Source organism: Salmo trutta, chromosome 26 (assembly GCF_901001165.1).
Source record: "Salmo trutta chromosome 26, fSalTru1.1, whole genome shotgun sequence".
Taxonomy (NCBI): domain Eukaryota; kingdom Metazoa; phylum Chordata; class Actinopteri; order Salmoniformes; family Salmonidae; genus Salmo; species Salmo trutta.
In genome coordinates, this window is record NC_042982.1 from 9,533,852 (window position 1) to 9,556,619 (window position 22,768).

General features: G+C 47.3%; 1 protein-coding gene and 1 long non-coding RNA gene across 4 annotated transcripts in view; both read right to left on the reverse strand.

Annotated features, from left to right (window-relative positions):
* Nucleotides 1–22,768, reverse strand: part of LOC115163046 (RNA-binding protein Nova-1-like) — a 53,523-nt gene that overhangs the window by 23,541 nt on the left and 7,214 nt on the right. For all 3 annotated transcript variants that reach the window (XM_029714636.1, XM_029714634.1, XM_029714635.1), the window contains one exon: nt 17,519–17,662. In XM_029714636.1, the coding sequence (XP_029570496.1) occupies nt 17,519–17,662 (144 nt within the window). The remainder of the gene's footprint in view (nt 1–17,518; nt 17,663–22,768) is intronic.
* Nucleotides 11,124–11,838, reverse strand: LOC115163047 (uncharacterized). The gene is made up of 2 exons (XR_003869685.1): nt 11,380–11,838; nt 11,124–11,247 (listed from the first exon to the last, which is right to left on the reverse strand). It is a non-coding gene; the product is annotated as an uncharacterized LOC115163047 (long non-coding RNA).

A 22,768-nucleotide genomic window follows, 5' to 3' on the forward strand; every position in this document is an offset into this window, starting at 1 on the left:
GCTCACAGAGGATGCTCAGTTGGCAGTCCCATCCCTACTACTCGTGTTGGTCTGACTAACCTCTACCTGGTTACTGCTATAGTTACAGTTACTATGGCAGGTAAACACCTTGTTTCCTCCCAATCAAAAGCACACAAGACTGCTTAAAAGTATTTAGTACTTTGTTATTTACAATTTCTACAGGTGAAGGATTTCCTTCTGCAATAATCTGAACCTGAAATTAATGAAAATATGAATACAACTGAACTGCTGACGGACATTATAGGGAACAGGTCAAATATTGTCTTGAAATGTGGTCAGATGAACCACGTTTTGGAGCCTTTGGCCTGACAAGTCATTGAGAAGCACTTCATGTAGTAGATGGATGGCCTGGATGGGAGAATTCAGCTCAGCAACAAATGCCATGCTGAGAGAGATGGGCCATTTCAAGAGCAGTTGTTTTTATGGAATCATTAATTGTGTGACTCATTCATTCCCTGCACGAACGAGCAGAGAGTGGAGCAGAGGGGAGCTGCTGAGAGATGATGTGTGCCCCGGCCCCCCCTGCCCCTGAGAGCATGACAAACCTCACATGCAGAAGCAGCAGAGGGGGCAACCCTCCGCCTAAATGTCCTCTTACACAGCTCTTAAATACACACTTCTCCTGGCTAATTCTGGTGGACGTCCAATGACAGAGCCCATCTCTGGATCACCAGGAAGTACTTGCAGATGTATTTAATTCTACCGCTTTCACTGAAATCATCCCAGTTTAATCCCTTATTCCAATTCTGAGACTTCTTGAAAACATTCCAGTATTCTATCATGGCTGGATTCACACTGGGATAACCTTAGAGAGGAAAAGCCTGATGAATACCAATCTTAAACATTGAGATATGGTGGGTAGGTTTAATGTAAGCTCATTAAAGGGAGCTCCATAGGCCCTGGCTAATCCCACCAAACTGTGTACCTTTGATCTAATAGAAGGATTATCAGCCTATTATAGGTGAGACTTTCATCCATTTTGTTTCAAAGGGTTAAAAAATATCAGAATTCCCCTGCCTGTGTAAAAAAAATATCAGAATTCCCCTGCCTGTGTAAAAAAAATATCAGAATTCCCCTGCCTGTGTAAAAAAAATATCAGAATTCCCCTGCCTGTGTAAAAAAAATATCAGAATTCCCCTGCCTGTGTAAAAAAAATATCAGAATTCCCCTGCCTGTGTAAAAAAATATCAGAATTCCCCTGCCTGTGTAAAAAAATATCAGAATTCCCCTGCCTGTGTAAAAAAAATATCAGAATTCCCCTGCCTGTGTAAAAAAAATATCAGAATTCCCCCGCCTGTGTAAAAAATTATCAGAATTCCCTTGCCTGTGTAAAAAAAAATAGATCAGAATTCCCATGCCTGTGTAAAAAAATATCAGGATTCCCCTGCCTGTCTAAATGCAGAACAAAAACGAATCCAGATTAAAAAAAGCTCTCAGACACTCAGTGTGTTGTTCTCATGGGTAAACAGAATGCATACTCTCCAGTATCCTTATGGTCAAATTATGGTGTTAAACTATTTCTAGATTACAGGTTAACACAGAGTCACACCACAAAGGTTGAAAAGATCAAAAACCCATATCTCCAAGGGAAGAACTCACTGTCATTTAGAAAGTGCTGACCACAAGCTGATACCAGCCTAGCAGAGAGAGATTGATTGATTGATTCATTGATTGACAGGGCACTGAACCCATAGAAACGGCTTAATGACCCGGCCCAGCTCCAGGGACAAAGTAGGCAGAGCTATCTGTCTCAGCAGACAGGGGGACACTGTAGCAGAAGACTCTGCCTGCCTGCCTGTTCTGACTAGGTTTTGGAACATGAACTCTCACCCGTGGGTTACAGATGTTTCCTGGCTTGATGACCATCAGAGAGAGAGATAGAGAGAGAGGAAAAAAAAGAGTGTGTGAGAAAGAGTCAACAAGGACGACTGAGAGACAGCGGAGAATATAAAAACAGGCTTCACCCTTCCTCTGTGACTCGTATTTTCCTGTCCACCCATCGCGGCTCACTTGATTGCACTTTTGAAACAGATGGGTCCCCTGAGTGTCAGGGGCTCATTGTCTCGCCCTGCACACAAAGCAGGAGAGAGAGGTGCTGGGAGACCGGGGACTCCAGGGATGCAATGTGTTTATGTGTGTTTCGTTGGAGAGAAGGAGGGGGTTGGTTCAGTCCAGACCCATGACTATTCCTCCTAGTCACCCAGGCAACCGGCAGGCCCCCCGAAAATATTACGGGGCAGCTGTTGCCTGTTGGGTGACGTAATGTGCTATTATTTCAAAAGGAGAGGTTGCATGTGAGGCGACTACACTGGATGTGGACGTTGCATGTGCTTATGCAATCATGAACAGTAAGGGAGGGGGGGGTGGGGGGGTCAAGGAAACTTGGCAAATGGTTGCCGTCCAAAATCACTTTATGTCTTTTGAATGTGCTCATGTCAGTCATGTTCCAGGGTGCCTGTGGATGAGATGAGTGGTCACAGAGAGAGAGAGAGAGAGAGAAAACGCTCTGCAGCCACTGAGTCTGAGGGCCAGGTTGGCCCGGAGTACAGCCAAGGAACGCATTTAGGTCATTTAGGAACCATATTAAAACTGAGTGTTGCTGTGGACAACTGGCCTGCGGCTTTCTAGAGGAATAAGTACCTGTAACAGAAAATCAGCAAATATAATTCATAGCCTCCTTCTCCTCAGCTTTGCAATGATTGAGTGCACCAGAGGAAGAATAAGAAAATCTCAAAAGAATAACAAAAGGACCTGGAAGAAACAGTAAAATCCTATAAGGTGATGTCATTCTTTTGAGTGAGTCCTGGGCCTTCTCCCCCCTGTCCACCCAGCCACCCCCCACTTTTACTCAGTTCGACTTCAGCCAGCAAGAATGGCGTTGTCATGGTTACGGGGCCCATGCCGTGCAAACAGCTGAAAAGATGCCATGTCTGCTCTCTCCGCTGGTCTGCACTTCATCTTCTCTCACACTCTGTCCCTCACCCCCCTAAGGCCCTCTTTCACACCTCTCTGAGACCTTCCAGCTAGTAGGCAGTACACAGGAGAGGGAGAGAGGGGGAGAGAGTGGGGGTATTAGAGAGAGAGAAGGAAAGAGAGCGAGAGAGAAGATAGAGAGAGTGGTGGGAAAGGAGGGGTGTTACCCAGAGAAAAATACATTCTGCCAGGTTGCTGTAAGGACTCTTGGAAGTTGTAATTTCTATGGACAGTTGTCACACTTTCTTCCAATGAAATTTCAAACGGGTCTAACTGGCCATAGAGCCAGAGTAGGGAGATGTGTCAAACCAGCCTTGTTTGGCTGTGAACCAGGCTACGTGTTTACTATGGAGATGATTTCAAGTGGCTGATACTACTAACATCCTAAAACATCTGACCCACAATACACAAAGGACAAGCACACACACAAACACACACACTCACACACACACTGACACACATATACCTAGAAAAGATGCTCTCTTCCAGCTAAACCGTGCACATTGGAAACACACACAGAAACACCGTTACATATACACATTTCAGCAGCTCATTTGTGGTCTCAGGGCTAGTGTGGTAACTGGACCTTGTGTGAATTCTTGGTCAGCCCAGATCAGTCTAACGGTGACTGATTGCCATCCGCATTGGGCTCAGATGGAGGGAGGAGATGAGATCAGAGGATGGGGGGGGGGGGTGAAACCCTGTCTCATCAACCCTACTGCACAGACGGCCTAATTATGATACACCCACACTCCCCTTCACACACATACACACACTATGAATAATGAGGCAGCTACTCTTGGCTAGTGGGTGATGGAGAAGAGCGAGAGGGTAGGAGGGAGGAATGAGGTTAGGGGGGAGAGGAGAAGAGAGGCTCTTGGCTGCCCTCCCTCGCTGAACATCACCCTCCCAGCCCTCCCTCTGAACATCACCCTCCCAGCCCTCCCTCTCTGAACATCACCCCCCCAGCCCTCCCTCTGAACATCACCCCCCCAGCCCTCCCTCTCTGAATATCACCCCCCCAGCCCTCCCTCTCTGAACATCACCCCCCCAGCCCTCCCTCTCTGAACATCACCCCCCCAGCCCTCCCTCTCTGAACATCACCCCCCCAGCCCTCCCTCTCTGAACATCACCCCCCAGCCCTCCCTCTGAACATCACCCCCCAGCCCTCCCTCTCTGAACATCACCCCGGCCCTCCCTCTCTGAACATCACCCCCCCAGCCCTCCCTCTGAACATCACCCCCCCAGCCCTCCCTCTCTGAACATCACCCCGGCCCTCCCTCTCTGAACATCACCCCCCCAGCCCTCCCTCTCTGAACATCACCCCCCCAGCCCCCCTCTCTGAACATCACCCCCCCAGCCCTCCCTCTCTGAACATCACCCCCCAGCCCTCCCTCTGAACATCACCCCCCCAGCCCTCCCTCTCTGAACATCACCCCGGCCCTCCCTCTCTGAACATCACCCCCCCAGCCCTCCCTCTGAACATCCCCCCCCAGCCCTCCCTCTCTGAACATCACCCCCCCAGCCCTCCCTCTGAACATCACCCCCCCCAGCCCTCCCTCTCTGAACATCACCCCGGCCCTCCCTCTCTGAACATCACCCCCCCAGCCCTCCCTCTGAACATCCCCCCCCAGCCCTCCCTCTCTGAACATCACCCCCCCAGCCCTCCCTCTGAACATCCCCCCCCAGCCCTCCCTCTCTGAACATCACCCCGGCCCTCCCTCTCTGAACATCACCCCCCCAGCCCTCCCTCTCTGAACATCACCCCGGCCCTCCCTCTCTGAACATCACCCCCCCAGCCCTCCCTCTGAACATCACCCCCCCAGCCCTCCCTCTGAACATCACCCCCCCAGCCCTCCCTCTGAACATCACCCCCCCAGCCCTCCCTCTCTGAACATCACCCCGGCCCTCCCTCTCTGAACATCACCCCCCCAGCCCTCCCTCTCTGAACATCACCCCGGCCCTCCCTCTCTGAACATCACCCCCCCAGCCCTCCCTCTCTGAACATCACCCCGGCCCTCCCTCTCCTCAACCTCTCACCACAGCTAGGTATTTAAAACATTTTTATTGAACCTTTATTTAACTAGGCAAGTCAGTTAAGAACAAATTATTTTTTACAATGACGGCCTACACTGGCCAAACCAGGACGACGTTGGGCCAATTGTGAGCCGCCCTATGGGACTCCCAATCACGGCCGGTTGTGATACAGCCTGGATACAGAGGGGTCCCTCAGATCTCCTCCACCATAGATCACACTTGAGAGGTGTATGGGGGCCCTGCTGTACTGCCACATCAGCTAAACCACTGTGCTGATTACCGCTGAATCTTGACAACCACAACAGGAGGATAGATGACAAAGTGTCTGTCCTGCTTTTCTACTTGGATTCTATTATGTTGAATTGACTATTTGACTCCCACCCGAGCTATCCCTCTAGCGCCCGGTGTGTGTGTGTGTGTGTGTGTGTGTGTGTGTGTGTGTGTGTGTGTGTGTGTGTGTGTGTGTAGGACAGGAATGGAGGTCTGAGTTTAGACTGGCAGCAGTGGCCCGGGGCTTTAAGGAGCATTAAGGCTGGCTGTGACCTTCCCTGCAGTGGGCCCGGGCTCCAGGGTCAACCAGACCATGGTGGCTCCTGTCGATGGAAAGAGACGGGGGCCTGGTGAAGCCTTCACTCTGGGGATGGGGTGGAGGCAGCTGAAGGCAGTTGATTAGGGGTCTAAGCCTCTAACCCTCCCACCCCAAATGCTCCCTGTCCTCAACTCTTTTGAGCTCCCATTAAGAATATCTCCCCTTGGCGGTGTTGGGTACCGCACACCTGTCCCCGCTTGCCCCGCGTCCGTCAAAGTTGTCTAAACATCCCCCTGGTCTGGTCTGGAGGGTGGCCAGACTGTGTCAGCTGGCATCAAACACCCCACCCTACCCTTTGCCCCTCTGACCGTCTCCTATCCGTGTGTCAGCTGCCTCCCTCCCTACCCACAGTGACTCACCCTCCGTTGCCACCCTCCTTCCTCTATCCTCCACCCGGTCGTGTGGCTCCTCTGACGAGCTGCAGGGTTTATTGGGACGGTCACTCAGCTTTACCACCGTTTTCACGACTTTATAGACCGCTCTAATCCTGCCGCCGCTCCTCTCCCCTTGTTGCCCCCCCCGGCCTCATCCCTCTAACGGTAACCCATCACTGCCACACATACTGCCACACACATGCACCGAAACACACACCCTGGCAAGACTGTACTGCCCCTCCCCCACCTGCCAACAACATCCCTTCTCCACCTCTTCCTCTCCACCTCTTCCTCTCCACCTCTTCCTCTCCACCTCTTCTTCTCCACCACCGCTTCTACACCTTTTCTTCTCCACCTCTTCTTCTCCACCACACCTTCTCCACCTTTTCTTCTCCACCTCTTCTTCTCCACCACACCTTCTCCAGCCACGACGATGGAGTCCAGTGGGAGCCACAGATTCGAAACAGAGCTCTTTTCATTGTTTCCATGGGCGCGTGTTGTGAGTAGTGTTGTTTCTTCTAAACTCTTATTCATCTGCACCACAGCGTTTACTCAACAAATGACCTTTTCCATGGAGACAGGGGATGCTTGCCGTTTTACATCATATAAAATCTGTTCCCCATTTTATACAGCTGCAAACTGCAATGAGGCAATGGAGCCTGTGAACGGGCCTCAGCCAAGTAACAGAGGCTCTGTAGTCTGCACTCAGCCCTACATGGGCTGCTACTTGAACTGCATTGTTGGTTAAGGGCTTGTAAGTAAGCATTTCACGGTAAGGTCTACACCTGTTGTATTTGGCGCATGTGACAAATACAATTTGATTTGAATCGCGCAATCCCACGGGGAAAAAAACACATAAAACCCACGCTTGCCGATGTCGGCACATTCTTTATCACAAGTGTTGTTCTACACTATGTAAACACTATGGAAAAAAACTTCGCCTATATGAATGCACTCTCGCTCTCTCCTAAACAAACAGAACCTAACACTCACTGGAGTGTCAAATAGACAGCGACGTGTCAGTCAATATGTTGTGAAATAGCTAAACAACCTCCTGGTACAGGACGGCGTGTTTTAGAAAACAGGGAAAGATTTCTCAAGCGGAGACCCAGTCTCTGAGGTAACACTAGTAAAGACTCTACAGCGGAATATGTGGATCTGTGGATTAGACGTTTCCTTTCAAATGTGGTTCAGCATGAGAACGCCAAAGGTTTGAGTGTATGGGTCAAGGAGAGTCATTTGGCTTTTCCCAGGAAGCGTGGGGGTTTGTCAGGGTTAAAATGTTGCCTTCCTACCTCTCTTCTCCCCCCCCCCCCTCGATTCCCCCTTTTTCTCTCTTTGCCTGTTGGCAGGCGGACTGACGATCCCCTGTCCCCTCGCATCCCGGTTAGAGGTGTAAGGCGGTATAGCGCGCGGCTCCAGAAAAAGCCTCTGAAAAGCAGCCTTCTCCTCTCGCACCTGCCAGGAAGAGGAGGCGTAGGGGGGCTGAAGGCTGGGATCGCACGTGCGGCCCATGGGCGACCCTGGCCTGGGCTGCCTCTCATAGGTCTCTCTGTGTTTAGACTAAAGACATAATCAGCAGGACTATAATTATGCAGAGGAGAGGGTCTGACTCAACTAACAAAATGCATAGGAGGACACCATTCCTACTCCATCCATTCCCCTTCTCTCTCCTCCTCTTTCTACAGATATTTTTACACTTTCTCTCTCTCGTGTGATTTATGGGAGCAGTATCCTCTTTCAGTCTTTTTGGGGGGTGTTTGTGTGGTTCCAACAGCAGGGGGAGAAAATAGTAATTAGCTATCAGCAAAACAACAATTAGCAATGTTTTTTAGTGACTAACAGGACCAAGGTTTCACCCGTCTTTACTAATGTAGTGGAGCTGAGGCCACTGCTCTAGGAGTGACATGAAAAACTCACGGACGGTAAAGCATCCCCATTCAAAACCCTATGGCGTTGGATGGCTATGATTTCAACTGCCCCCAAAATAATTTGTTTCATAAACAGCCTCACCAATTTATGCCGGGTAAACATTAGGTTGATTCACTGTTTCCATATATCTCCGTAAATAAAAATACATCGTAAATCCCCATATACTGTATTTTTGGTTAGCGAGTTAATAAAAACTGTCTCAAATGATCATCTAGAGTGTGTCATTCAGGAGAAGAACAAGACCCCAGAATGTAGACGCCACCCATCATCATACGCAGGTCAAGGGTTATAAAACCCATCAAGATCTCATCATGAGCCCTGTCAGGGCTCCAGCAGCCATGTGACAATGGGTCCGGCTGTCTCATGACGTGGCCGGACACCAACTGTACTGACCCCAGCCAACACACCCACAGCCCTGCTCCCCTGCCCTGTTGCCCCCTAACGAGACCCCTCTGCCAGGTCACAGTTAATTAGCGCGCCCCGATCTGCCGCAATTAAAGTGAGAGTGCAGATTGTGTGTTGAAGGGGCCGTTCCAGCTAATGGCTTTGGGAAAATGAACCACAGAGAGGGGGTGAGGATATAGGGGGTTGGGGCGGACTTGGGGTGTGAAGGGGGAGCTTTTCACTGGGGATTAGAGATAATGGAGGGACAGGGGGCGGAGCTAGAGGCAGCTGTGGAACCTGGTCTTTTTTTTTTAGGGGGGAGATGGGGGTTACCGGGGGCGAGTGGGAGGGGGCACAGGGGGGAGCTTTGTCCCCATGTAAGAGACTGGGTCTGTAAAGAAGGGGGGGGGGAATCCACTACCGGGGAGGCTCTCTTTTTCAATGAACCTCTTTGTCAGCGCTCACCTTCCATTTTAAAGGGAATGCAACCTCCACACAAAGCAGGTCTCCATTGTCAGGCAGTAAAAGTGCAGCACGCTCCTTTAAGACCTTCCAGTTCTTCCCCCTGAGAGTTGCGGCATACACTCTCTTTCCCTCAGACAGAGTCTCCACCCACGGCAAGGGCATTAGGAGATTTAGACCTTTGCTTCTAACCTCATTCAGCAACGAGGGACGTCTCCATGGCAACCATAAATGCTAAGTGTCATTGTTGTGAGTGTGCAATCACAGGAGAGTGTACTCAGGGCCCCAACCCTGCTATTGGGTGTCTGCGCGGCAGAGAAACCAGGCAATCCAGTTGGAGCACAGATGGCTCGATTTGCATATAAAGATCTTGTATTTTTCACACGTTCTCCCTTTGAAAATCTGTGCTTGTACAGTAGCATAAAGCAAGCGACCATAAGCATGATTAAAAGCTCACTAAATTTGCTCTCCTCTAATACTTGAAAGTAATGCATCACCTATAACAACCACGATAAACCCAACCAACGTAAACGATCAAAACCACAATGTTATCGAATCCAAAAAGGCTTCGAAAAACAATCCAGTTCTCTTATCGAGGTAGGATTTCAATAAAAGTAAAAGGTCAATGTGACATTGTTGTGTTTTTGCTTCCCATCCTTTCTGCGGGCGCACAGAAACGACTGCAGCGCTGTTCGCTACCCATTGGTTCCCTGAATCTGTGGCCCCCTCGATCTGAGTCGAACACGGAGAGACGCAGATGAGCTGCGCAGCCGCAGTCCCACTTCACTCTCCCCTCCTCTAGCAGAGACACAAGGCCCGAAGTGACAGGCATCTTCCTCTTCCTGCTACACCTGCTGAGGCGGGGGGGGGGGGGGGGGGGGAAGGGAGGGCGCCGTTGCTTGGGGAGCTGTCACTTTGATTCCGATCACCAAGGCAACAGGGTGTGTAGTGCAGTCCCACAAAACCCCGCTTTGTTTTGGGAGACGGGGTGGAATACGAGGGGCGTGTTGTCTCCAGCTTTGTACCTCGAGAACACCGTACACACGTATACACACACAAGCATGCATGTGCACCAGTGGAGGCTGCTGAGGGGAGGACGGTAAATAATAATGGCTGGAAAGGAGCAAATGGAACGGCATCAAACACATAGAACCCACGTGTTTAATGTATTTGATACCATTCCACATATTCTGCTCCAGCCATTACCACGAGCCCGTCTTCCCAAATAGAGGCGCCACCAACCTCCTGTGATGCGAACACAGGAAGTCTCTCTCTCTCAGCTCTCTAACATCCCACAATGCAGCTCAATTCAGATCACCAAACAAGTCAATTGTGGTGGTGATTCAGACGTCTCAGTGGGTGGGGCTGAGCTTTGTGACAACATGTTTCAGGAGAGAACATGTCAACTCTTTTCTCCACTCTCTAACTCGACTCTGTTGTTGAAGCCAGAACGTCTGTTGTCTCCTACACTGTCACTCATGGCGTGTTCCACAGTAACGTTTTTTCCCCCCTCTTTTTGTCTGAAGAGGCAAGCCTCGTTGCTTAGCCAAGCAAGCCTAAATAAAGACCACACATTTTTGTGATGAGCTCGCAGAAAATATGCAGCTGATGACAAGATGTGAAGAGAGAGTCAGGCAGTTGTCTGATAGCCATCAACTATATTCTGCTGACTTCAGCAGGGTGGCACACAACAACAAGATATATTGTGATTATATCAAATCATACTCATGGCATTGACAAGACAAGGAGATGGAGTTGCATTATTTCATTAACTGCTAGGATAGTACAATGAGTTAGAAAGCCTGGATTTGTATCTCCTTAGACAGCATAATTCAGTGGAGGCTGGTGGGAGGAGCTGTAGGAGGCCAGTCTCTTTGTTATGACTGGAATGGAATCAATGGAACGGAGTCAAACGTGGTTTTCATATGTTTTGATCTGTTTCATACCGCTCCATTTATTCCATTCCAGCCATTACAACGAGCCCATCCTCCTATAGCTCCTCCCACCAGCCTCCACTGGTAGAATTACTGTAGCTATCAAACTTATACAACACACCCAAACATGTGGTCAAGCTAGCAACCAAACAAATGCATAACATGCTAAAACTGATCAAACTATAGGCCAGTGCCTGCACAAACACCACACACAGTGTGATATGAACCTCTTGAGGCAGATGGGAGACCAACTCGCTTCCCCCTTCCCCCACCTTGAGGGGCTGAGCGGTCACAATGTCAAAGACTCTATTGTCATTAAGAGTGGCCCACCACTCTCTATTGTCGCTGACAGTTTGGGGCCATCATTGACCATTCAAACCACTGGATATTGCTTTCCTTCATCACTCTCTCATTCCATTTTTCCCTCCCATTCTCTCTGCTCCCCCCAATCTGTCACATACACATTTCCACCTCTAATTAACGCACAACTCTCTCCTTCCACTTTCACCTCATCCATTCACACAGCTACTATCTCAGAAACCTCATCCATCCACACAGCTACTCTCTCAGAAACCTCATCCATCCACACAGCTACTCTCTCAGAAACCTCATCCATTCACACAGCTACTCTCTCAGAAACCTCATCCATTCACACAGCTACTCTCTCAGAAACCTCATCCATCCACACAGCTACTCTCTCAGAAACCTCATCCATCCACACAGCTACTCTCTCAGAAACCTCATCCATCCACACAGCTACTCTCTCAGAAACCTCATCCATTCACACAGCTACTCTCTCAGAAACCTCATCCATTCATACAGCTACTCTCTCAGAAACCTCATCCATCCACACAGCTACTCTCTCAGAAACCTCATCCATCCACACAGCTACTCTCTCAGAAACCTCATCCATTCATACAGCTACTCTCTCAGAAACCTCATCCATTCACACAGCTACTCTCTCAGAAACCTCATCCATTCATACAGCTACTCTCTCAGAAACCTCATCCATCCACACAGCTACTCTCTCAGAAACCTCATCCATCCACACAGCTACTCTCTCAGAAACCTCATCCATCCACACAGCTACTCTCTCAGAAACCTCATCCATTCATACAGCTACTCTCTCAGAAACCTCATCCATTCATACAGCTACTCTCTCAGAAACCTCATCCATTCATACAGCTACTCTCTCAGAAACCTCATCCATCCACACAGCTACTCTCTCAGAAACCTCATCCATTCACACAGCTACTCTCTCAGAAACCTCATCCATCCACACAGCTACTCTCTCAGAAACCTCATCCATTCACACAGCTACTCTCTCAGAAACCTCATCCATTCACACAGCTACTCAGAAACAAAAGACCCGTAGCCTCTTTACTTGTGCCTTCAACCATAGAAATGAATATGCCTGCATCAACCCCCTCTAACAAATAGGCTCTAGCGCTGATTAGTCCTATGTAGGTCTGGGCCTCTTTAGGTCAGGCAGTAGCAGTTGTTGCATAGTCCCAGAGAGGAGACAGCACAGCTGGGGCAGAGCTTTGTCATGCCAGCACAAAGGAAGGATTGAGGTGGGATATTTTCGACTCCCTTTGTACATAATCAGCCTGTAACAAAAGCCCCCGTCCCTCTCTGTCAGCCAGCCCGGCTACAGCCAATCACAGGACACCTCTGGCCTGTCTGCTGTGCCGGCAACCACAGAGGTGTATTCTGATTGGTTGCCAGGTCTGATGATATTGTGATTGGCAGGTGCCCTGTAGCGTGAGATTCACTGGGTCAGATATCCCCAATTTAGACACAGAAGAGGAACCTGTTCAAAGATTCTTAAAAGAAAGTAAGATAATGACTGGATTCATTCTCCCCTGCATTCTTTTACTGGAGAGAATATTGTCGCAGGACTTTGTTTTACCATGTTTCATGACATACAACTTCAGCTGGAGATGATGCACCCGTTTGGTTTTTATTCAAGCATTTTTAAGAAAACAATGCTATTTTTTTACTCTATGGTGTGAGTTATCATGCTGACTGGCTGTGGTGCCGCAGGGGGAGTCTGGGGGGGATATGAGTAACCGTGTGATAAAACTCAGCGGGCGGAAAAAGATTACTGCCTCTCTTCCCTTAACCTTTCCCTGCACACTTAGCCACAGTTCTCATTTCCAGAAGTAAACACAGACTTATGCCTGTTAGATCAATGGAGGTTATGCAGGGAATGGATTATCGGGGGTTGTTTGATAGTGAGAGTGTAGGGGGTTGATGACAATCATATTTCACCATGCAGGCGGGCAGGATGCTCCCACTCCCGGCACAATTGATCTGTGGGATATATTGACGGAGGCCGGTCCCAGTGAGTTCATTTATTATATCCGATTAAAAGGCTGGAGCACACGGAACCGGCGAAGGTACACCACCTCAGAGACTGAAGACGGCAGGGAGAGCGAGCGAGAGTGAGTGAGAGAGAGAGATGCAAAATGGGATAGCTGCAAAGGGTCGGAGGGAAGAGGAGAGGAATGCATCTGGGTATATTCACGTCTGCAGGTAGCTACAATGTCCTGCACTCCGCTATGGATGTGGCTCTTAGATTGATTAGCCATGCCTTTCTTGGCTGGGCAGGGTGATTGATGTGGCCTGATGCAGGCAGTGGCAGAGGTGAGTGAAGCCTCTGGGTTAGTTACACAAGGCAGCTGGGTGATGGAGTGGACCTGGAAGCGTACAGAATGTCCAGCAGTCTATCTCGCCAAACTGAATACGTCACAAACATAGCTGTCATATACAGTCAAGCAAGGCCACCTTGATAATGCCAGAAAACCATTCAAATCAAAACAATAACCCGGTGAAGATAATGTGGATCATGAGGCTGATAAGTAGTAGTTTAATCCTCCTCATTATAATCCTCCCTGTGCTCCTGTGTGCTCCTGTGTGCTCCTGTGTGTGCTGCCTGCCTGTGACGTGACAGCCCCATGGTGGCATGGTAGACCGCGCAGTGATCGCTCAGGCACTGACTGGCACCGAGGAATTGTTCAGCCAGTGGGCCGTTTGTTGGCATTCACGGTGACGTCACACATGATGGAAAACAAAACAAAGCCAGTGGGATTAGGGGGACCTCCTCTGCCCCCACGGTGACGCTGGACACCCTGTCACCAGCCTGTGATCGCTCACTGGGACTACTGCGACTGCTGCTGTTACTACTGGCGACACTCACTACCGCTGCTCAACAAAGACCCTCCACATACTAGGCTGACATGCACACAGGCACTGAATACAATTAGGTAGCATTTACTCAACATCAGCCAAGTGCTGTGGAGTTCATGATATTGCATTAAAATGAAGATGGAGTGTATTGCTATTAAAATGAGAATTGTTGCTTTTAAAGCTGCAGCAGAGGAGGCTGCGGAGGGGAGAACGGCTCATAATAATGGCTGGAACGGCGTAAATGGAATGGCATCAAACCATGTGTTTGATACCATTCCACCTATTCCGCTCCAGCCATTACCACGAGCCCGTCCTCCCCAATTAAGGTGCCACCAACCTCCTGTGAGCTGGACATGTATGCCAATGGCATAATGTTGGCAGTGGTGGATATGGGAGAATTTTGTATGTTTTCTAAAGGTAATAAATGACAGAAATCATTAACAGTTCAAGGCAAAACTATCTCAACCCAATGAAACTGGCCTGTCTCTAGGTGTGAGTTCACCGAGTTTAACATCAAAATGCAGTCAAAATAGTGGTATCCTTCCACCATTAGCCTTTAAAATGCCCCTTCCCATATCGAACTACTCCCCTGAACATCATCACTTCCTAGAATAAAACTACAGCCTGGAACATGGCTGACCAGAAGTGAAAAGAGAGAGGGCAGTCTAGAGAATGACAGCATAACTTCATATCAACAGTGAAGCATTCATCACAATATTTCTGACATTCAGTCAGAATCGACATCAATAATTGTATTTAGATTACATACTGAATTAACTGAATAACTGAATTAAACCACAGACGGTAATAATGATTCATCTAGAAAATAGACTGTAAATGAAAACAAACACAAAACTCATTTCACCCAAACGAGTTGGATATGCAATATTGCGGGTTTTCATCCCTCAGTCAAAAAGCTTAGAGCCTAAGCGGCTTAGAAGGGCGAAATCAGTAATGTTGATAATGCCTGGGTGGGGGGGTGGGGGGGTGGGTGGGTGGGTGGGGGGCAGCGGAAAGGGCTGTGGGGTTTGGCAAGGTATTAAATACTGAAAACCGAAATCATGGCAGAGGATTAAGACAAAGCTTCAATATGGTGCGACGCTCCAGCGATGGGGAGGGACAGAGAAGCTGGAGGGAAAGATCAGTGCGAGGTTGGTCGGGACAAGCTGAACGTGGAGGGAGTCAATATTGAGGAACAAACAACAAGACGGGGGGGGGGGGGAACGGTCTCTCACTTCAAGGGAGAGTTCTTTATTCTTCCACCATCATCACCTTTGATCCCCATTAAACCGTCCCTGTGGTGACGTCATACCGGGAGGGCATCCTGAGGGATGGGTGTCATAGGTGGACAACGGCAAACGATTTGTAGGTGGTAGCCTGTAGGTGGGTTCATAGGTCAAAGACATGTAAAGGCTGTGGTCTTTATGAACCATGTGTCAATGAGCATTTTACTGTAATGTATCTCCCAAATTTGCAGCAGGTCCTCAAATTAAAGGGGGGGGAAGAGACACCGCCTCCATTCTCTTGACCTACTTAGTCTCTGGAGACAGTAGACAGCTTCCAAAAACTGGAGAGGTGACCCAGAACAAGTAAGCTCATCACCTGGATGATAATTGGACTGGAAAACACCTAGCTATCTTCTTGTATTCCTTAGTCAGCAGCTAACATATGAAAGTGAACGAGCATATAGCGCCTTGGAGCTCTTTGCCATTTAATTGTTTTTTATTTTAACCTTTTTATTTAACTAGGCAAGTCAGTTAAGAACAAATTCTTATTTACAATGACGGCCAAACCCAGACAACGCTGAGCCAATTGTGCGCCACCCTATGGGACTCCCAATCACGGCCAGTTGTGATACAGCCTGGAATCGAACCAGGGTGTTTGTAGTGATGCCTCAAGCACTGAGATGCAGTGCCTTATACCGCTGCGCACCTTGGGAGCCTATCTGAAGGCATGAAATAAGAAATGTTGACATTGACTTTCCTAATCAGTTTCCAGCATTTCTCAAACGTCAATATCAAATACAGCATGAGCGGGAAAAGATTGACTAACCTGCACCCCCACGCTCCGGGTGCGATGTCTAATGTCTTAATATCTTTGTTCTGCTTGTGATCCCCAAAGAAAGCGTAATGGATGACCTGAGTGGCTGCAGCATCCTTAACCTACTCTCCCTATAGGCTCAGACACCTGCAGGTATGAGCAAAGACGCTGTCATACAGAGATATTTTTTCTAATCTACGTTTTTTCAGCCCTTGTAAAATGGAGCAGCGCGCCTCCACTCTGTCAACGCAAGGTCGCAGTAAAATATGGCCGCTACTTTCCAGTAAACATTGCAGCGGCCTATATTTGGAAGGGGCTGTATCTAATAAATCTTGGCTCCTATAATAATGAATGTTTCCTGTCTCGGCCCAATACTGCTGTGGCTAACTAATTGGTTGGGAATTAAATGCTGGTGAGGCACTATCCCAGGGTGAATTGAGGGAGCGCGTCTTGTGCGGTGGGACAGAGTCTCAAGCACTACACAGCCATTCCTTCTGACTTGATTCAACTTTTTTCATCATTCCCCACGGCACCCACTACGCCCAGCGCCTCCCTCCGTGCCCCCCTCCCAGACGGGACATCGCAGCAGGTGGACCTTTTGATTTGTCACCCAGGAAGAGCCGCCCGGTGCTCATTTGCATACAGATGCCTCCTTCAGTGCAGAGGAAGGACCCCCCCCCCACACACACGTACCCCCCCTCCCCACACTCCTCCAAGACGACAGAAAGGGGCCCTTACAGCCATCTCTTTCTTAAACCCCCTTTCACTCTCTTCCTCCCTCTTTCTGTGGTCCTTTTCACTCTCTATCTCAACGAGGCCGTTCTCAACATCAGATCGCTAGTTACTGCCAATTCCAATAAGGGAGGAGTGTTGGGGGTGGTGGGGGTCTCGCATCTGCTCTAGCTGGCTGGAGTATGGGGTCTTGAGTCCCAGGGAGAGGAGATACAATAGAGATGGCCTGTTCTGTTGACATGGCTAGCAGTAGAAGGATGTACAGGGAATTAGAATGCTCTTCTAACAAGGAGCCCAACATCTGAAATTGATTCTACATTCTCCCATTTCACATGTCCAGACAAGAATCCCATTGAGTGCAATAGAGATATAACATGTACAATGATTGGTTCATCTCATAATTTCAATGTATCCCTTCCTGCCTGTGTTGTTCAGAGCAAATTCTCATCGAGCACACAAGCTGCTTCACTGACAGCCTGGGCACACAGCTGAGGCGCCTCTCATGTGTCTAGCTGTGCAAAATGTAACGTCATGAGGGAATTAAGAGTTTAGGCAAATACAATTTCACCTTTAATTAACCCTAATCCTGTATCTGTGGTGAACTTGACTCTGTGTTCGCTCCACGGCTGCATGAAACCTGAGCTCTGACAGAGGCCATGTCTGTTACCCAGTGGAATCAGGTTCCAGACACAACACGTCTGGGAAAAGGGAAGCCTCTTTGAGAGGCAGAGGTCAGAAAATAAATTCATATAGGACACTCCGGATATAAGCTTATTTACTGTATAATGAAAGATCTCTAAAATACAGCATCATTGATTGAAATATAGCACTGGTCAACGAGCACTCACCAGGGTAGAAGTCTTTGGATTTGGACAGCTTGATGGTGGCGCCGGTCTCTTTCTGCAGCTGGACGATGGTCTGTCCGCCCTTGCCGATGATGGAGCCGGCCGCATAGCTGGGGATCAGAACCTTCAGGAAGTACTCACCTTCCTCTGCAGGCAGGAAACAGAAAAAGGAAGTAAGAATATACTACACTCAGGTGATCCATTTACCTGTAGTAAAATCATACAGCCACTATCATCCATCTCTGTTTTGCACCCTCTTTCTCCCCCTCAACCTATCCATTAATCTTTCAGGCATCCTTAAACTCCACAGAAAATCATCTAAGGGAATGATTAGATTATCATTCCATGACAACTATCCTCTTTCTAGGCATTTACAGCTGTAAATCATTTCACTAATTGTTTTAATCTAATTTTAGCGTTTCACAGAAGAACCTACTCTTTGTCATCATCTTGGCAGACCGTTATTAATAAAGGTCTATGGGATTTGTTAAATCTAATCGAATAGATGTAATGCTTTTGGAAACACAGTCACACATTGCATAACCATATTCCCATATATACACCATCTACTGCTACACACTCTGGTTTCCATAAATGTCCCTTACACTTTGGCCAGTTTCAAAACTACTGTATACATAACAGAGAAAACTTTGCCATTGCTCTCAGCTCCTGTTCTTCCGCCCACCCTTCTTGGGATATAGGACAAAACATGAAGGCACACAGGCTACTGTAGTAGGAACACAACGGAAACATCAAAAGCTTGAAGACATGAAGGCGTTGCTTCAAAGCGGGCAGATGGGGGTTTAGCAGCAGAGAGGAAACAAAGCCCCCCCCCCCCCCCCCGGAACAAAAGTACCTTTGTTTTGTAGGGCGATAGCTACCTGCCTGCTGAAGCGTCCACATGCTTCCCATCCAAAACAGTTCAGAACAGTTCCTACATATATTATAACAACATTTTTGGCATTTGGGACATTTTTTTTTTTTTTGCTGTTCGTTCACACGACATTCTTTCTCGAGGCAAGCCGAAGTTCAAAAGCTGAAGTCTACGCCGCTTCGTCGGTGATTGGTCAACAGTAGGGATTCTCAATGAAGTGTTTGTTGCCATTCAACGATAGACGAATCGTTTTCATGCACATTGTTTCACTTGAGAAATACTGCACCAAACATCCTAGTTAGATGTAAAATTGCGCAACTAAGATCTCCTTGGCAAAAACGTCCAAATTAATGACAGATTTCTTGAATTCTGACTATTTTGAGGAAGTGTTTACTGGCTACGGCAAACAGTTTTTTCAAGTTTTTCAAGCAAAGGTCTTTTCAAGCGGTCGCGCACACTTGCATACCTAGGTGCCAGCAACCGGCTGTAGCCTATTCCCTGACAGGGACTTTAAGGTCTATAGCCTCTTCCCTGATAGGGACTTTAAGGTCTATAGCCTCTTCCCTGACTGATACTTTAAGGTCTATAGCCTCTTCCCTGACTGAGACTTTAACCCTCAAACTACCGACTGGGGACATTCTGACCCCATAGGCATACTTTTGATCATAGCCCTAAGGTGGTTTTATTCAATTCTTCCATTTTTTGGACTTTGTCAGTCAACTTTTTCTTGATAGATCTAAATAATTGTTTAATATGGATTTTTTTTTTTTACATGTCCTTTGGGGTCATTCTGACCCCCAGCCAAATACACATCATTCTGCCTATAGAAATGGTCTATATAGGACCTTCATTTGAATCTAGGTTTCTCTGGGGACATAATTACAAGTTATCCATGCCACCAGAGGGTTGAGGGGGACCTGTATGAGATAGACGTATCATCTGCAAAGATATAGCTCCCCATGTACTCACCTAAAATTAGACTTTTCTGTACCACGTATTGTATGACCGTGTACAAATCCAAAACGACCGTATTTTTGTGAATATAAAAATCTGCCAATGGTATAAATACTTCATAGAACTGCAATACAGAACTCAGATATGTTCTGAATCTCTGCGTATTCTCCGAAAAGTCATTTTTCTAGGGCAGGGCCCTCCAACACTGTTCCTGGAGAGTTACCATCCTGTAGGTTTTCGCTTCAACACAAATGTAGCACACCTGACTCTAATAGTGAGCTAGTCGATAAGATGAATCGGGTTAGTTACAACTGGGATTGGAATGAAAACCTCCAGGAGGGTAGCTCTCCAGGAACATGGTTGGAGATCCCTGTTCTAGGGAAAATAAAAAAAAAAACGATTTATTTGAATCCAGGTGTCTCCAGAGACATAATATTAAGCTGAGCAGCTCAAGACCCTGGTTCCCCTGGAGAAGATTGACCCCAAGAGACACATGTAAGAAGGGGTGTGTTATAAAGAGCCTCTGTTGGCTGTCATGGACAAAGTGTTTTTTTTTATTTAGGTTGAGGGGGACCTGTTGGAGTGATCTTGACCTGAGATATGGATATGGAGCACCTTATGTACTTGCCTATGTTTATAACTGGTTATAACTAGGTATGACCGTGTACAAAATCAAAATGACCTTAGATATATGCTTAGTCGCAGTCAAAATAGCTCATAAAAGTATGTCAGTGGTATGAATGCTTGGTAGAATTGTAATGCAGAAACCAGTTAGCTCCCCTCTGAATATAGGGAAAGGGGATACCTAGTCAGTTGTACAACTGAATGCATCTTCCACATTTAACCCAACCCCTCTGAATCAGAGCAGTGCGGAGGGCTGCCTTAATCAACATCCACGTCTTCGGGGTGCCCGAAGAACAGTGGGTTAACTGCCTTGCTCAGGGGCAGAACGACAGATTTTTACCTTGTCAGCTCAGGGATTTGATCCAGCAACCTTTCGGTTACTGGCCCAACGCTCCTACCCGCCAGGCTACCTGCCGGGTGTAGTCTGGCGGTGCTGTATTGTATATACTGTTGTATTGGTGTGTACTCTCCGAAAAATAGTTATTCTACAGAAAATGTTATATAAATACCAGAATTCCTTTAATACCCTTCAATATTCTATATGTGCAACTTGATATGGTATTTTGGTTGCTATAACATTTGTTTTGAAGTGACTTTAAGGATTTGGGTATGTGGTAGGGTCTAAGCATCCCGCCATAGACCCTACCACTCCCATTGTTTCACTAGCAGTGATGCTAATGCTGGCTGTGGGGTAAGTAAGTAAATAAAGCAAACTAAGCCATATGTCTCTCAGGATCAATGAGTGAATTCCTTTTTGTCCCAAAAATGTAGCATATTTCAAATTTTGGTGTACTGCCCCTTTCAATGACAGACATTTTTACCACAAATATGACACAATTCATATTTACATAACTGAATGACATTACAATCAAATTATGGTAAATCAGCTTTTTAGTGTTAATGTGGATGTGTATAAGGGATTTTTTCCCCTTATTTTCATTTGACAGAATATGCTAATTAAACGTAGCTAAAACCGTAGTTAAAATAAGTCTGTTTATATTTTATTTTTTATTATCTGATAACATTATTTACGTCTAATGATGTTTTGAAAATAATGAAGCTGACCCAAGGTGGCAATTCACGTATATAAAAAAAATGTTGGTCGTTTGAGGGTTAAGGTGACAATGTATCCCAGTGTCTCAACCAATCGCCTGGGTCCTCTCCTCCTCTCCTAATATTCCACCACAATTAATCCAGGTTGCCTCCCCCAAGGCGGCAGATATAAATAGGATTATTATTTAGAGGGCATGGTTTTGTGTCACTTCACGACACACATGCACTGTTGATGGAACAAGGCACAACACCTGTTCTATACTAATGCAACAGCAATCAATCCACTGTGCAAGATGTGGAGAAGGGGGTCGGGGGTCATGAGTTATGACACCGATTATAATGATGGCTACACTCACACTTTGACTTGAGATGCAATAAAATAGCGACACCTCTTGCATGTGTATTGATGACTTCCTAGCATGTATTCAGGAGTGTCTCGTATTTCTAACCAAGAACACTGAGTACCTCATAGGGTGATGGTGAGAGGGGTGCAGGCAGGCAGACAGAATAGGTTTTGGTCTGGCTGGGGGAATCATCAGCTAATTGAGAGAGTTCATTATCTTTCATCGAAACACTCACTGGTCCTGCTATAATCTCATTAATCAATGCACCCCCACTTGTTGTGTTTTGTGTGTGTGTGTGTGTGTGTGTGTGCGCGTGTGCAGAGAGTCTGTGTTTGTTAGAAACAGTGTTTTCTAAACACTGCTTTTCTCCTCGGCATGTTCCAAATCATAGAATTGCACCATTGGCACCGTCTGGGACCTGGTCTGTTGAACCCACCCAAGGGCGATGGAGGAGAGCGCTTTACACGAGGAGGAAATACGATACTTTCCATTCTAACTGGGAGTAAGGTCATAGCGATGAAATCATACATAGAGCTGGGACGGACCTTTTGTGTTTTAAAGCAGGTTATAGCATTGTTTTCTCCCGCACAGCACTGCCTGACAGTGAGCCTGCCTGCACTGAGTATAAGAAGCAGCAGAACTGCCTGTGTTCTGCATTGACCCAGATTCCAAATAAAGCCAAGACTGACCTCATTTTGATTGGGGTAGGTCTACTTTTAACCAGCCTCAATTAATAAGGGAATTAATAAGTAATATCAAACACAAACGGGTTCTGCTGCTGCACATGAACCCTGGTACGCACTACACAACACAAGTATACACACACAAATACACAGACAGACAGGTGGACATGCATACACACTGTATATCCATGTAAACATCTCATAAACAGTAAACACACACCTTGCATACACAGTGGGTCACTTTTATACATGACAATTATGTTCTAATTGTCTCTGTTTTAAATACTTGTTTTATACAGATCTGACTGTATCGTGGCGAGTCCCAGTCGCTCAGATGATAATCGTGCATGCAGCCCTTACTAATCAGGCATGATGACCGTGCACAGTTGCTCGGCTACTCCTGTCTAGACAATCGGCACGCATTCTACATCGATCTCTGATAGGGAACATAAAACCACTCGCTCTAACCCGGTCAGATTTATTTCCTCGATGGTGTCAGAAAATCACCAAGGAAGGCTAGGGCAGAACATCCTTAGATTGAATTAGTACGTTTGGTGAGAAGAGGCTTTCGGCTGAACTGTTGGTTTTATATATTTAGCTGATACGTCCCAGTGAGGACTGTGGATTGATATAAATGAGCATGGACCTGACAGAGATGTGATCCGCCCTGAGCAGATGTTAGGCATCAGGACTGTAGTTCCTGGTCTTTTGTTTTCTTTCC